General features: G+C 38.9%; 1 protein-coding gene across 1 annotated transcript in view; it reads right to left on the bottom strand.

Moving 5' to 3' along the window:
• LOC138970137 (phospholipid-transporting ATPase ABCA3-like) overlaps positions 1-16,188 on the bottom strand; it is a 184,847-nt gene that overhangs the window by 136,183 nt on the left and 32,476 nt on the right. The window contains exons 3-4 of the mRNA XM_070342619.1: positions 11,066-11,164; positions 219-545 (exon numbers count right to left, since the gene is read on the bottom strand). Coding sequence (XP_070198720.1) covers positions 219-545; positions 11,066-11,164 — 426 coding nt within the window. The remainder of the gene's footprint in view (positions 1-218; positions 546-11,065; positions 11,165-16,188) is intronic.

Below are 16,188 nucleotides of genomic sequence, written 5' to 3'. Positions count from 1 at the left end.
ATCATGTCTGAAGATCATCAATACCTACAAGTGTGTGAAATTTGAAGGCTCTAGCTTCAAACACATAAGAGAAATCCTCAATGTTAGGTTTTTAGGCACCGAACATGACCCCGATTTTAACGTTAAGTTTTTTGTCTAGGGACGGCTGTCTGACTTAACACTGCTCATTCCTAAGATTCTTTTGATTACTCAGGGGAGTCCAACAAAAAAAGGCTCACTTCAGCCCCGGCGTCTTTCTCCAGCCTGGCACTAGGGACCTTGTTGCGGATCCCCGTGGTCAGCGCGGGGATATTGCAGCCCTTTGCCTTGACCAGCACCAGGTGGTAGCCCGCCCCGTACCGCTTCTTGAGGAAGAGCGAGGTGCCGCAACACTTGACCACTCCCTCCGCCATGATGGCGATCCGGTCCCCCAGCACGTCGGCCTCATCCATGTAGTGAGTGGTCAGCAGCATGGTTCGGCCTGTCCGCTGGCGCTGCAGGATGTGCCACAGGCTTCTTCTGGCCTGAGGGTCCATACCGGACGACGGCTCGTCCAGAACCACCACCTAGTTATTTTTTTTTAAACACAGACAAACGAAACTAACCTAAATAGAGGACATTTGCAAGACATTGGTGATTATAAACTCTTCTTTTCATTCTCGTCCAGAATCATCTCCTAATAAGACCCAACAAAATAATGTCCGTTTCCGGTGACCAGGGCCAACAAAATCTTCTTTTTTTAATGTGTGTGTGTGTGTGTGTGTGTGGGTGTGTGTGTGTGTGTGTGTGTGTGTGTGTGTGTGTGTGTGTGTGTAGAGCGATTCAGACTAAACTACTGGACCGATCTTTATGAAATTTGACATGAGAGTTCCTGGGAATGATATCCCCGGACGTTGTTTTTTTCATTTTTTTTTCAATAAATACATTTGATGACGTCATATCCGGCTTTTTGTCAAAGTTGAGGCAGCACCGTCACACCCTCAATTTTCAATCAAATTGATTGAAATTTTGGCAAAGCAATCTTCGACAAAAGCCGGACTTTGGTATTCCATTTCAGCCTGGTGGCTTAAAAACTAATGAATGAGTTTGGCCATTAAAAATTGGAAACTTGTAGATAAAATGATTTTTTTTATCAAACGATCCATTATTCGTCATTTTCTGATTCCAAAAACATATACATATGTTATATTTGGATTACAAACAAGCTCAGAAAATTAAAAATATAAAAATTATGATTAAAATTAATTTTCCGAAATCTATTTAAACATAATTTAATCTTATTCCTTGTCGGTCCCTGACTCCAAAAAAAATCCCATATAGATATGATATGTTTGGATAAAAAACAAACTCGGTAAGCTAAAAAGAATAGACATAGTGAAAAGCGTGTTATCCTGCTCAGCGCGACCACTACCGCACTATTCTGCATGGCTTGTCGATTTCACTGCCTTTGCCACGAGCGGTGGACTGACGAAACTACGAGTATGTGGTCTTGGTGAAAAAAGCGGGCGGAGATGTAGCTCAGTCGGTAGTGCGCTGGATTTGTATCCAGTTGGCCGCTGTCAGCGTGAGTTCGTCCCCACGTTCGATCGGCGGGAGATTTATTTCTCAGAGTCAACTTTGTGTGCAGACTCTCCTCGGTGTCCAAAGAACCCCCGTGTGTACACGCAAGCACAAAACCAAGTGCGCACGAAAAAGATCCTGTAATCCATGTCAGAGTTCGGTGGGTTATAGAAACACGAAAATACCCAGCATGCTTCCTCCGAAAAACGGCTTATGGCTGCCTAAATGGAAGGGTAAAAAACGGTCATACACGTAAAATTGCACTCGTGCAAAAAACACGAGTGTACGTGGGAGTTTCAGCCCACGAACGCAGAAGAAGAGAAGAAGAAGGTGAAACAAGTCGCGTAAGGCGAAATTACTACATTTAGTCAAGCTGTGGAGCTCCCAGAATGAAACTGAACGTAGTAGGCCGCTAGTGCAAAAGGCAGTGAAAGTGACGAGCCTGTTTGGCGCGGTAGCGGTTGCGCTGTGCTTCATAGCACGCTTTACTGTACCTCTCTTCGTTTTAACTTTCTGAGCGTGTTTTTAATCCAAACATATCATATCTGGAATCAGGAACCGACAAGGAATAAGATGAAAGTGTTTTTAAATTGATTTCGAAAATTTAATTTTGATAATAATTTTTATATTTTTAATTTTCAGAGCTTGTTTGTAATCCAAATATAACATATTTGTATGTTTTTGGAATCAGAAAATGATGGAGAACAAAATGAACGTACATTTGGATCGTTTAAAAAAAATATTATTTGTTTTACAATTTTCAGATTTTTAATGACCAAAGTCATGAATTAATTTTTAAGCGACCAAACTGAAATGCAATACCGAAGTCCGGCCTTCGTCGAAGATTACTTGACCAAAATGTCAATCAATTTGATTAAAAAATGAGGGTGTGACAGTGCCACCTCAACTTTCACAAAAAGCCGGATATGACGTCATTAAAGACATGTATCGAAAAAAAGAAGAAACAAGAAGGGCAAAGCCCATACGACTCACATGCTTGACCTTGACATGACCTTGACCTTCAGGGTCAAGGTCAAATAACTAAACCTAGCAATGACACCATACACTAAGAACTGCTTTACACATTTTTCCTACCAAAATACATGTGACCTTGACCCAAGGTCAAGGTCATGCAACACAAAGCTGTTAATTCAAGACATAGGAAGTACAATGGTGCTTATTGGCTCTTTCTACCATGAGATATGGTCACTTTTAGTGGTTCACTACCTTAGTTTGGTCACATTTCATAAGGGTCAAAGTGACCTTGACCTTGATCACATGTGACCAAATGTGTCTCATGCTGAAAGCATAACATGTGCCCCACATAATGTTTAAGTTTGAAACAGTTATCTTCCATAGTTCAGGGTCAAGGTCACTTCAAAATATGTATACAATCCAACTTTGAAGAGCTCCTGTGACCTTGACCTTGAAGCAAGGTAAACCGAACTGGTATCAAAAGATGGGGCTTACTTTGCCCTATATATCATATATAGGTGAGGTATTCAATCTCAAAAACTTCAGAGAAAATGTGAAAAATGTGAAAAATAGCTGTTTTTAGGCAACATTTATGGCCCCTGCGACCTTGACCTTGAAGCAAGGTCAAGATGCTATGTATGGTTTTTGGGGCCTTGTCATCATACACCATCTTGCCAAATTTGGTACTGATAGACTGAATAGTGTCCAAGAAATATCCAACGTTAAAGTTTTCCGGACGGACGACTCGGGTGAGTACATAGACTCACTTTTGCTTCGCATGTGAGTCAAAAACGTCCGGGGATATCATTCCCAGAAACTCTCACGTCGAATTTCATAAAGATAGGTTCAGTAGTTTAGTCTGAATCACTCTACACACACACACACACACACACACACACACACATACACCACGACCCTCGTCTCGATTCCCCCCTCAATGTTAAAACATTTAGTCAAAACTTGACTTAAAGTAAAAAGCATTGCGTTCAGTTTCATTCTGTGAGTTCGACAGCTTGACTAAATGGTTTTTTGTTTTTTGTTTTTTTCTTTCTTTTTTTCTTCTCTTTTTTGTTTTTTTGACCTCAGTTTTAAATTTGTTTTAATTTTTTTGATTTTTTTAATTTTTTTTTTTAAGGCGGGGAGCATCCTTCTTAAAAATAAAGTCTTTACATAGTTTCCAAACGTTCCTCACCTCTTGACAATGAAAAAAGAAGTGCTCAAGTGTATCCAGTTCATTACAAACTTCACAATTATTAGTTTGACATAAACCCATCTTGTTTAGTAAAATATTCGTTGGGTAAATTCTGTGTAAAATTTTCCAATGAAGCAGACGCAGTCGTTCTTCTTTTGTACAATTAACAGCTAACAGCCAGTGTCTTGATTCCAGAACAACATAATGCTTTCTTTGCCAAAAAGAACAGGCGCTCGGAGTTTGTAGCTCGAAATTAACCAAAACAGTTCTTATTTCCCTTGGTGTAATATTACCAATACGAGTCAAACCCTGCAACAGAACATATTGGTATGGCAATGCGTTAATCAGTTTTGTTTTAAGTGCTGTACATAACGCATTATACTCAAATTGTCTGGCTGGTTTATAAGCAACCTTTTGACATGATTCTTCAAATGAAATCATGTCACCGATTTCATTCATGACATCCTTTACATGATAATTAAATATGACATTTAATAAAAATCTTTGAAAAAGAGGCATTTATGTTTATATTGTATATTCATGTTGTTCCATATACATTGATTCATCAATGGAACAGGTGTGGCATCATACTTTTCATACAAAATGTGTTTTTTGTCTAGCCAGGTTAACAATACTTGTCTCCAAAAGACCGATCTGCAGTTAACAACGCCAACCAGCTTCTTGGAGGATGCATTATAGTCAAAACAGGACAAACCATTACCCAAACTTGAAAAAACATATCTAGGAGTGACAGACCAGTAATTGTCTGTAGAGTTCAGCAGACCACGACATCATAAATGAGTTGTGCATATCCACAACATTTATCATATTTAATCCACCATCATCTTTTAATTTACACATAATTGTTCGTTTTACTTTTTCAAACGCCCGTGTATTTGAATATTTCTTCTTCCAAATAAACCTGAACAAAATGGAATCAATTTGATGTAAAACATGATAAGGCACTGCTAGAGACTGGAAAATATAAACGAACTAAAATATAAGAAAGGTTTTAACAATGCAAATTTTACCTTGTATACTTAAGTTTCTTTTGGACCAATTAAACATTATTTGTTGCATACGTTGAATTTTCTTAGACCAGTTGTCTTCAAATTGATGACGCAGGTATATTGTTTGAAAAAACAATTCCAACGATTTTTACTTTCCGTTTCCATTTAAGACCAAAATATTGGTCAGTACAGTATTTGTTTGACCCAATCCACATGGCTTCAGTTTTATTTACATTCACTTCTAAATTGGAAACAGCTTTAAACATGTTTAAAATATGTAAAGCTCTTTCCAGATCTCTTTGATCATGTAAAAAAAGGGTGACATCATCGGCATATAAGAGCAGTTTTAGGACCCTCATTGGTGATACATCAAAAGGTGACATGGGTAGCCGGATACCCTCAACATCTTCATCTGAACGAATCTTAATTGCTAACAATTCAAGGGCTATAATAAATGCCATCGGCGAGAATGGGCATCCTTGACGGATGCCTGATTCCACAGGGAAATGCTCAGATATCCACCCTGTATAATTAATACAACTTTGACTGTTATTCATGATAACCGAAGCCCATTTCTTAAAATTGTCTCCAAAACCAAACTTATCAAAAGCAAACAAAATAAAGTCTTTGGATATGCTATCAAAAGCGCGTCGAAAATCAACTGCCAATAAAACTCCAGGTTTATCCATTGTATTCATAGTATCTATGGTGTCATCAATAAGTCTAATCATTGTGCTAATTTTCCTACCTTTCATAAAACCAACCTGATTTTCATGAATAATATCACCAATTACAGTTGAAAGTCTCCTTGCCAGACATTTTGCGAGGCTCTTGTAATCTGTGTTAGTCAGAGATATGGGTCTCCAATTCCCGAGATCATCTCTGGGCAATTCTTTCCCTTTATGGATTAATGTCAAGACAGCTTGTTTTTGAGTGGTCGATAACTCGCCATTAGCAAAGGATGATATAAAGGAGGCATGAACTACATCCCTAATCTTCAGCCAAAATACTTTATAAAAACAGGTAGTGAGGCCATCTAGACCTGGGGCTGAATCGTTATTTAATAGTTTTAGAGCAACTGTTAATTCCTCTTTGGTAATATCAGAATCTAGATTGCCTTTTTGGTCATTGGAGAGAAACGGTATATTCAAATCTTGTACAAATTCCTGTGCGCTTAATTCGTTAAATTCAGATTGTTTTTCATATGCATCTTTAAACAAGAAGGGCAAAACCCATACGACTCACATGCTTGACCTTGACCTTTACATGACCTTGACCTTCAGTTAAACCTACCAATGACATCATACACTAAGAACTGCTTTACACATTTTTCCTACCAAAATACATGTGACCTTGACCCAAGGTCAAGGTCATCCAAGGTCATGCAACACAAAGCTGTTAATTCAAGACATAGGAAGTACAATGGTGCTTATTGGCTCTTTCTACCATGAGATATGGTCACTTTTAGTGGTTCACTACCTTATTTTGGTCACATTTCATAAGGGTCAAAGTGACCTTGACCTTGATCATATGTGACCAAATGTGTCTCATGATGAAAGCATAATATGTGCCCCACATAATTTTAAAGTTTGAAACAGTTATCTTCCATAGTTCAGGGTCAAGGTCACTTCAAAATATGTATACAATCCAACTTTGAAGAGCTCCTGTGACCTTGACTTTAAGGCAAGGTAAACCAAACTGGTATCAAAAGATGGGGCTTACTTTGCCCTATATATCATATATAGGTGAGGTATTCAATCTCAAAAACTTTAGAGAAAATGGGGAAAATGTGAAAAATAGCTGTTTTTTAGACAACATTTATGGCCCCTGCGACCTTGACGCAAGGTCAAGATGCTATGTATGTTTTTTGGGGCCTTGTCATCATACACCATCTTGCCAAATTTGGTACTGATAGACTGAATAGTGTCCAAGAAATATCCAACGTTAAAGTTTTCCGGACGGACGGACGGACGTCCGGACGGACGGACGGACGGACGACTCGGGTGAGTACATAGACTCACTTTTGCTTCGCATGTGAGTCAAAAATGGGAAAAATAGCTGTTTTTTAGACAACATTTATGGCCCCTGCGACCTTGACCTTGAAGCAAGGTCAAGATGCTATGTATGGTTTTTGGGGCCTTGTCATCATACACCATCTTGCCAAATTTGGTACTGATAGACTGAATAGTGTCCAAGAAATATCCAACGTTAAAGTTTTCCCTACGGACGGACAGCCGGACGGACGGACGGGGGGGACGAACGGACGGACGACTCGGGTGAGTACATAGACTCACTTTTGCTTCGCATGTGAGTCAAAAAAAGTACCTGTTCTTTCATAATTTCTTGCTGTGTATTTACTACCCTGCCATCTTTTGTTTGCAACCGGTCCATAATTTTCATATTGGCTTTACTTTTTTCCAAGTTCAAAAAATATTTGGTGTTCTTCTCCCCTTCTTCAATAAACTGGACACGGGAACGAACTTGGGCACTTTTGGCTTTTTCCAGTGACAGTACCTCAAGCTCTGATTTAATATTTTCTCTCTTTATCAAAAGTGTCTCATCCTGTGGTTTATTGGCTAATAGTGTATCAGATTCATCTAATTCCCTCTGAAGAGAAACACAATAATTAGTTTGTTTTCGTTTCCTTCCTGCTGCATAGGCTGTACACAAATCACGCATTCGTACTTTCAATAATTCCCATTTTAAGTGAGCATTCGTATCCATATTTTCTAATAAAAAGGCATCAATCAAATCATTCATCAGATCAACAAAAAATGTATCACTCAATAATTGGTTATTGAATTTCCAATAAGAGGGACCACGTTTGATATTTACAAACTGAATTTTGAGTTCAAGCAAACGATGATCTGTGTGTGGTACGTACTGACAAAATATTACAACAAGAAGGGCAAAGCCCATACGACTCACATGCTTGACCTTGACATGACCTTGACCTTCAGGGTCAAGGTCAAATAACTAAACCTAGCAATGACATCATACACTAAGAACTGCTTTACACATTTTTCCTACCAAAATACATGTGACCTTGACCCAAGGTCAAGGTCATCCAAGGTCATCCAACACAAAGCTGTTAATTCAAGACATAGGAAGTACAATGGTGCTTATTGGCTCTTTCTACCATGAGATATGGTCACTTTTAGTGGTTCACTACCTTATTTTGGTCACATTTCATAAGTGTCAAAGTGACCTTGACCTTGATCATATCTGACCAAATGTGTCTCATGATGAAAGCATAACATGTGCCCCACATAATGTTTAAGTTTGAAACAGTTATCTTCCATAGTTCAGGGTCAAGGTCACTTCAAAATATGTATACAATCCAACTTTGAAGAGCTCCTGTGACCTTGACCTTGAAGCAAGGTAAACCAAACTGGTATCAAAAGATGGGGCTTACTTTGCCCTATATATCATATATAGGTGAGGTATTCAATCTCAAAAACTTCAGAGAAAATGTGAAAAATGTGAAAAATAGCTGTTTTTTAGACAACATTTATGGCCCCTGCGACCTTGACCTTGAAGCAAGGTCAAGAAGCTATGTAAGTTTTTTGGGGCCTTGTCATCATACACCATCTTGCCAAATTTGGTACTGATAGACTGAATAGTGTCCAAGAAATATCCAACGTTAAAGTTTTCCGGACGGACGTCCGGACGTCCGGACGGACGGACGGACGGACGGACGACTCGGGTGAGTACATAGACTCACTTTTGCTTCGCATGTGAGTCAAAAAAGGGTTTTATCAAATAAATGATCAGAAACGAAAATATAATCGAGACGACGGGCTATAAAGGGGTTCTTCCTACTCCAGGAAAACTCCCTTTCATCTGTGTGAAACAGGCGCCATACATCATTTAAGACATTATTATTTAAGAATTGCTGGAAATTTACCACATCGACCGTTTTATGCTTTTCTCCACTTACAATATCTAAATCGTTATTCAAAACACAATTAAAATCACCACAGATTATTTTCTCACCATCTAACTTTTTTAAATACTCATTTACTTGTTTCCACAATTGACTTTTTTCCAAAGAATTATTAGAAAAATAAACGTTAACCACGTAAAAACAATTGTTATCCGAAATAATTTTCACACATAATTTTCTTTCTGTTTTAAACATTATTTCCACATCACAACTGTAACTCTTTTTCATTAGGATCATTTGTCCCATTCTTTGACATGTAAGTGATGAGTGATACACTTTTCCACCCCATTCTCTCTCCCACTGGTCTTTTACATCGTCAGTAATGTACGATTCTTGCAAACATATTAAATCATACTTTCTTTTTTTAAATAAATCAAATAATGATCTTCTTTTTACATTTAGTCAAGTTATGACTAAATATTTTAACATAGAGGGGGGAATCGAGACGAGGGTCGTGGTGTATGTGTGTGTGTGTGTGTGTGTGTGTGTGTGTGTGTGTGTGTGTGCGTGCGTGTAGAGCGATTCAGACCAAACTACTGGACCGATCTTTATGAAATTTGACATGAGAGTTCCTGGGTATGATATCCCCAGACGTTTTTTTCATTTTTTTGATAAATGTCTTTGATGACGTCATATCCGGCTTTTCGTGAAAGTTGAGGCGGCACTGTCACGCTCTTATTTTTCAACCAAATTGGTTGAAATTTTGGTCAGGTAATCTCCGACAAAGCCCGGACTTCGGTATTGCATTTCAGCTTGGTGGCTTAAAAATTAACTAATGACTTTGGTCATTAAAAATCTGAAAATTGTAAAAAAAAAATAATTTTTTTTTAAAACGATCCAAATTTACGTTCATCTTATTCTCCATCATTTGCTGATTCCAAAAACATATAAATATGTTATATTCGGATTAAAAACAAGCTCTGAAAATTAAATATATAAAAATTATTATCAAAATTAAATTTTCCAAATCAATTTAAAAACACTTTCATCTTATTCCTTGTCGGTTCCTGATTCCAAAAACGTATAGATATATGTTTGGATTAAAAACACGCTCAGAAAGTTAAAACGAAGAGAGGTATAGAAAAGCGTGCTATCCTTCCCAGCGCAACTACTACCCCGCTCTTCTTGTCAATTTCACTGCCTATGCCGTGAGCGGTGGACTGACGATGCTACGAGTATACGGTCTTGCTGCGTTGCATTGCGTTCAGTTTCATTCTGTGAGTTCGACAGCTACTTGACTAAATGTTGTATTTTCGCCTTACGCGACTTGTTCTTTTGTTGCGCAATCCTCTCACATTAAGAGAACATATTGAAACGCCATTTATTACACACGTCTATCATAATGTCGCAAAAACCATCTCGTTGTCCTTTAACATAGCCAAGTCGCGAGGCACGTGAAAGCACACGTAAACACGGGGGCGCGGTCACGGGTTACGGGTCAGCATAGGGAACTGTCCGCACCCTGTGAGTTGCTGAGTTCGTTTTCAGGCCTGATGCACGTGTCATTGTTTGCATCGCTAGTGTTGTCGGATGTGCGTGACACTGATAGCCTTGCTTGTTTCGTGTTCTGCGTTGTCGGGCTCATGTTTTGTTGCGGAGATCCGGAGCGTGATCGTTGTCGCTTCGCTGAGCTGCCGTCTCTTTTACTAAATCCGTGCAGGGTGCGCTGCCCAGAGATATGTTTAGGCTTCGTCGTCCTAGAGCGACCTCTGTCTCTGCTGGGAGAGGTACTGGGACTTCGTTGTCTCTGTCTCTCTGGCGCCTTGGGCTGTGTGCTAGTGTTGGACGGGGGAGGGGAAGGAGGAGGAGGATGGGGAGGGGGCATGTTGTTGACAGGGGTCATGTCACAGTCAGGGTCACCTGCTTTGTGGTTGTCTTTTAGACACTGCTTGCATTTAACGGGGTTGGGGCACTGTGCTGTCGAGTGAGACTGTTCAAAGCAGCGCCCACATTCTGCGTGCAGTTGCCGGACTCTCTTTGCCTGTTCTCTATGGTAGAGGGTAGCTTTAAAGGGGCCTATGCTAACTGTACGGGGGAGGGGTTCGGGGGGAGTGGTAATGTAGAGAAACCGCCTGCCTGTTTTCCATCTGGTGAGTTTGCCGTTGCTGTCTCTATCCCTTGACTAAATGTTGTTATTTCGCCTTACGCGACTTGTTTTATATTTCAGTTTATTAAGGACGGATTCTTTTGATTTCCACAGGCATATGTGGCTTTGTGCTGGCCGGGAATGGCGCGAACTGTGGCCCCTGGATGTGCGAGAAGAGTAACTCCATATAACCTCCAAATAAAAACTTCCTCCCTTTTAAGACCGGATTTTCCCACATTGTTGGAGGTCTTAAAAGGGGGGTTCCACTGTATAATAAAACCAAAGAAAGATGGGGAAAGAAAAAAGAGTGTGCCCACCTTGGACCCGTGCACAAGGGCGATGGCCACGGACAGCTTCCTCTTCTGACCCCCGGACAGCGCGGCGGCCAGGTCCGAGCGCTTGACGGCCAGACCCACCTGAAACAGTGCTTCTTCTTCTCTTACACTGCGATCAGGAGTGAGGACCTAATAAAGTATGTACGCAGGGTGTTCTGGAAGTCTTTAGACTCCAAGCTCCTGGCAAACCTCGTGATATTTACAACGACGTATGCATACTGCAATCTTTCATCGGCGATGACACACATCTCAAAGATTCCTCGGCAAAGAAACCAGCTCTTAAAGTGTAATTAAACAAGCAAAAAGGAAAAACATCGTTCAGCAACCTTTACACTTTGATATGAAAAAGGGCCTCAAATACTGTCGAACTGCGAACAAAAGAAATTCTCTCACTCTGACACTGTTTAACGGACATGTGAAGTTCACGCCAGGAACGACAATCTTCTTAGTTTACCTGATTAATGCCCTTAATGTTTGGTTCTGGTACTTTCAGTTCCGGCTGTTGTCATCAATCTACCAAAATAAAAGATCAAACGGAGTTTTCCATTTTTATTTCATGGTTTAGAAAAATATTGCTTATTTTCTGAAGTCAATTGTTTTCGCGAATCTTTCTTTGTGTCAGTGTCAGTTAATGTCCGTTTTGAAGGTGTTAGTGGTTGGGGATTTTGAAAAGCATCAGACATCAGGCAGATACAATCCTTTCTGCGTGTTCTGGTGCAGAAAGAGTTTTCAGTTTATACATTGGGGTGACCAGTAGATACCGTTTTACAACCATAGCCCCAAACGACATTTACAGAGCCCAAAGAAGGATTAGGGTCAATTTCAAAGCCACTTTTCCATATGAAGCGCCAACTTTATATGAAAATGTGTTTAATAAACATCAAAGGACTGAGGTTGAACTTTCTGATAAGGGACATTTTAAACCTAGTCATTGTCACTTCAACGTTGTTCTCTAATATGCTTGGACTACCGGTAGCGTTTCAATGATTGAAATAAATTAGGTAAATTTCTTCTGGTGTTGGGGGTAATGTTAGGAAACGCTACCGTTGCTGAGCTTTGGTTCAGTTTTGTGTGTTGCATGTAGTTGACTTATTTGTACTTTGTGGGAAAGTACCGATATTATATTTTGTAAACACAATATTTATGCTTGGACGAGAATGCAGGTGAACTTTCTAGTCCTGTCAAAACAAGTTGTTTACCACGCTGTTTTTAGTGCGAGTTCGTGGCGTTCGCTCGGAGTAAGGGCGTCGGCACCTTTGATGTACGTCACTATTCTAGTCCATGGGCGGTTCGTATATAATGTAGTTGTATCATGTTCGGTCTGGAATATTATCGAGATTGAGTATTTACTATATATGCCAGCGCGATTTGAATGTTGAAAAAGCTTCTACTTTGAGTTCTGCTACGATGTGCAGTTGTATGTATGGAATGCTAAATAAATCCTCGAACTCAATTTGACGAGTTGTTTTCTGCTGCTGCGAAGACGGGCGACGTAGAATAAAAGAACACAACTATACGACGTTTGAGAACTTGTGGCAATCTCAAGTGTCGTGTAACACAGTGGTTGGGGGCTGATTGGGATTTCTGATTTACCGGCCTAGCCAAAAAGTTGAGGTACACCCCATGTAACATGGTCATTTGCAAAATAAAGTACAAGCACTTGTTGACGTTTATATTGAGTCTTAAAATTTGCAGCTTATTACAAACAAAAACAATGGACAGTTGTATCAAATATTAAATCAGTGTTTGTGTATTTATTAGGTTGGAGCAAGGGGAGAGCCAGTCCTCCTGTGGTGGCAGCGAGGAGAAAGATTGACCTGAAGGAAAAGTTTGCTAAACCGGAACTACCCGCTTCCACAGCAGAAACATCAGCTTTGCCATCTTCTGACCAACCATAAGAAGATACAGATACTTTGCCATCTTTTGACCCATCACAAGCAGATATGGATACTGGTACTGTGCAACGTCACTCCGCTGACATGTGTTGGGCTTTTGTCAACATTGATCAGCTCAATCTATTGCTGAAAGGTCTATATCCTGTACTGAATGCTTGTCTGATAGCAGTCTGATTATGAAAGAAGGTGATGCATCAGCCCAAGGATTTGCACAGGCCCTGCATCTGGAGTGCATATGAGTGTCCATTCAAGTCTGCAGTTGTTTACTCTTCTCCCGGTGTTTACAACGCTTCGGGTGGTAAAGTTGCATTTAAAATAATCCGCGTATGACCATGTTGGTACACGGAAAGGAACATTCAGCTTTACAGAACTTTGCTGCAGTGTTAGGATTGAGCACAGCAATACTGTAATTAAAATGTTGCAACTTTTGAATGGCTTGATAGCTTTGTTCCATTTGTGGATATATAATTATGTAATGTTGTTGATGATTTGTGAAGCATCATTTCTATGCAATGGAATAAACAAGTCGCGTAAGGCGAAAATACAATATTTAGTCAAGTAGCTGTCGAACTCACAGAATGAAACTGAACGCAATGCCATTTTTCAGCAAGACCGTATACTCGTAGCATCGTCAGTCCACCGCTCATGGCAAAGGCAGTGAAATTGACAAGAAGAGCGGGGTAGTAGTTGCGCTAAGAAGGATAGCACGCTTTTCTGTACCCCTCTTTGTTTTAACTTTCTGAGCGTGTTTTTGATCCAAACATATCATATCTATATGTTTTTGGAATCAGGAACCGACAAGGAATAAGATGAAAGTGTTTTTGAATTGATTTGGACAATTTAGTTTTGATAATAATTTTTATATATTTAATTTTCAGAGCTTGTTTTTAATCCAAATATAACATATTTATATGTTTTTGGAATCAGAAAATGATGGAGAATAAGATGAACGTAAATTTGGATCGTTGATTTTTAATGACCAAAGTCATTAATTAATTTTTAAGCCACCAAGCTGAAATGCAATACCGAAGTCCGGGCTTCGTCGAAGATTACTTGACCAAAATTTCAACCAATTTGGTTGAAAAATGAGGGCGTGACAGTGCCGCCTCAACTTTCACGAAAAGCCGGATATGACGTCATCAAAGACATTTATCAAAAAAATGAAAAAAACGTTCGGGGATTTTATACCCAGGAACTCTCATGTCAATTTTCATAAAGATCGGTCCAGTAGTTTAGTCTGAATCGCTCTACACACACACACAGACAGACACACACACGCACATACACTACGACCCTCGTTTCGATTCCCCCTCGATGTTAAAATATTTAGTCAAAACTTGACTAAATATAACAAGTCGCGTAAGGCGAAAATACAATATTTAGTCAAGTAGCTGTCGAACTCACAGAATGAAACTGAACGCAACGCAACGCAGCAAGACCGTATACTCGTAGCATCGTCACTCCACCGCCCGTGGCAAAGGCAGTGCCCGTGGAATTGACAAGAAGAGCGGGGTATTCGTTGCGCTAAGAAGGATAGCACGCTTTTCTGTACCTCTCTTCGTTTTAACTTTCTGAGCGTGTTTTTAATCCAAACATATCATATCTATATATTTTTGGAATCAGGAACCGACAAGGAATAAGATGAAAGTGTTTTTAAATTGATTTCGAAAAAAAAAATTTGATAATAATTTTTATATATTTAATTTTCAGAGCTTGTTTTTAATCCAAATATAACATATTTATATGTTTTTGGAATCAGCAAATGATGGAGAATAAGATAAACGTAAATTTGGATCGTTTTATAAATTTTTATTTTTTTTTTAAATTTTCAGATTTTTAATGACCAAAGTCATTAATTAATTTTTAAGCCACCAAGCTGAAATGCAATACCGAACCCCGGGCTTCGTCGAAGAGTACTTGACCAAAATTTCAACCAATTTGGTTGAAAAATGAGGGCGTGACAGTGCCGCCTCAACTTTCACGAAAAGCCGGATATGACGTCATCAAAGACATTTATCAAAAAAATGAAAAAAACGTTCGGGGATTTCATACCCAGGAACTCTCATGTCAAATTTCATAATGATCGGTCCAGTAGTTTAGTCTGAATCGCTCTACACACACACACAGACACACACACAGACACACGCACATACACCACGACCCTCGTTTCGATTCCCCCTCGATGTTAAAATATTTAGTCAAAACTTGACTAAATATAAAAATCAGTGCATCCGTTGGGTTTTTATGAGTGACAGTTTGGTTCTGATCAATATTTTCATATCAGCACAAACACAGATAATTGACTTTTTTAATGTTTTCATATGATTTTTTTTAAATCAAAAAAATCTGATAATTTGATTATCAAAGCATTTCCCCTGCATAGTTAAAGTGTTATTCTGGTTAAAAAAAAACCACCCCGTTAATTCAAGCTCTACTGTGGTACTAGTTTACCGGGGTAATAGTGAGACTCTTTTACATGCTGTTTTCTCTACATGTAATTTGAGACAAAATGTGGTAATTAAAATGTTGTAACTTTTGAATGGCTAGATGGATTTGTTCCAATTTTGTATATGTTGTTTATGATTTGTGAAGCACCATTTCTGTGCATGGAATAAGAATACAGTGGATTCCTTGTGTTTTTATGAGTCCGACAGTTTCGTTTTGATTCATATCTGTACTAACATAGATGAGTTTTCAAATGATTTTTTTTTAAAAAGTCCGGATAATTTGATCGTCAAATCATTTCCCCATCATAGTAAAGTGGTTATTCTTATAAAAACATATCAATTCAGGCTGCACTGTGCTACTAGTTTGAGGTACTGGTTGGAATCTTTCAAATGCTGTTTTCTCTGAATGTAATTTTCAGACAAACATCTGTAATTAAAATGTTGCAACTTTTGAATGGCTTGATGGATTTGTTTCATTTTTGTTTATGTTGTTTATGATTTGTAAAGCGTCAGTTTTGAGTATGGAATAAGAGTTAAGTGCATTGGTTGGGTTTTTATGAGTCTGACAGTTTGGTTCTGATTCATGTTTTCATATCGGTACAAACAAAGATTGTTGTTTTCATATGATGTATATAAAAAAATCCTGATAATTTGATTGTCAAATCCTTTTCCCTACATAGTAAAGTGGTCATTCTGATAAAAACATATGATTTCAGGGTGCACTGTGCTACTTGTTTTTTTATGTACTGGTTCAAATCTTTAA

This window comes from Littorina saxatilis, linkage group LG7, assembly GCF_037325665.1.
Source record: "Littorina saxatilis isolate snail1 linkage group LG7, US_GU_Lsax_2.0, whole genome shotgun sequence".
Lineage (NCBI taxonomy): Eukaryota > Metazoa > Mollusca > Gastropoda > Littorinimorpha > Littorinidae > Littorina > Littorina saxatilis.
This window is presented reverse-complemented; position numbering and strand designations above follow the sequence as displayed.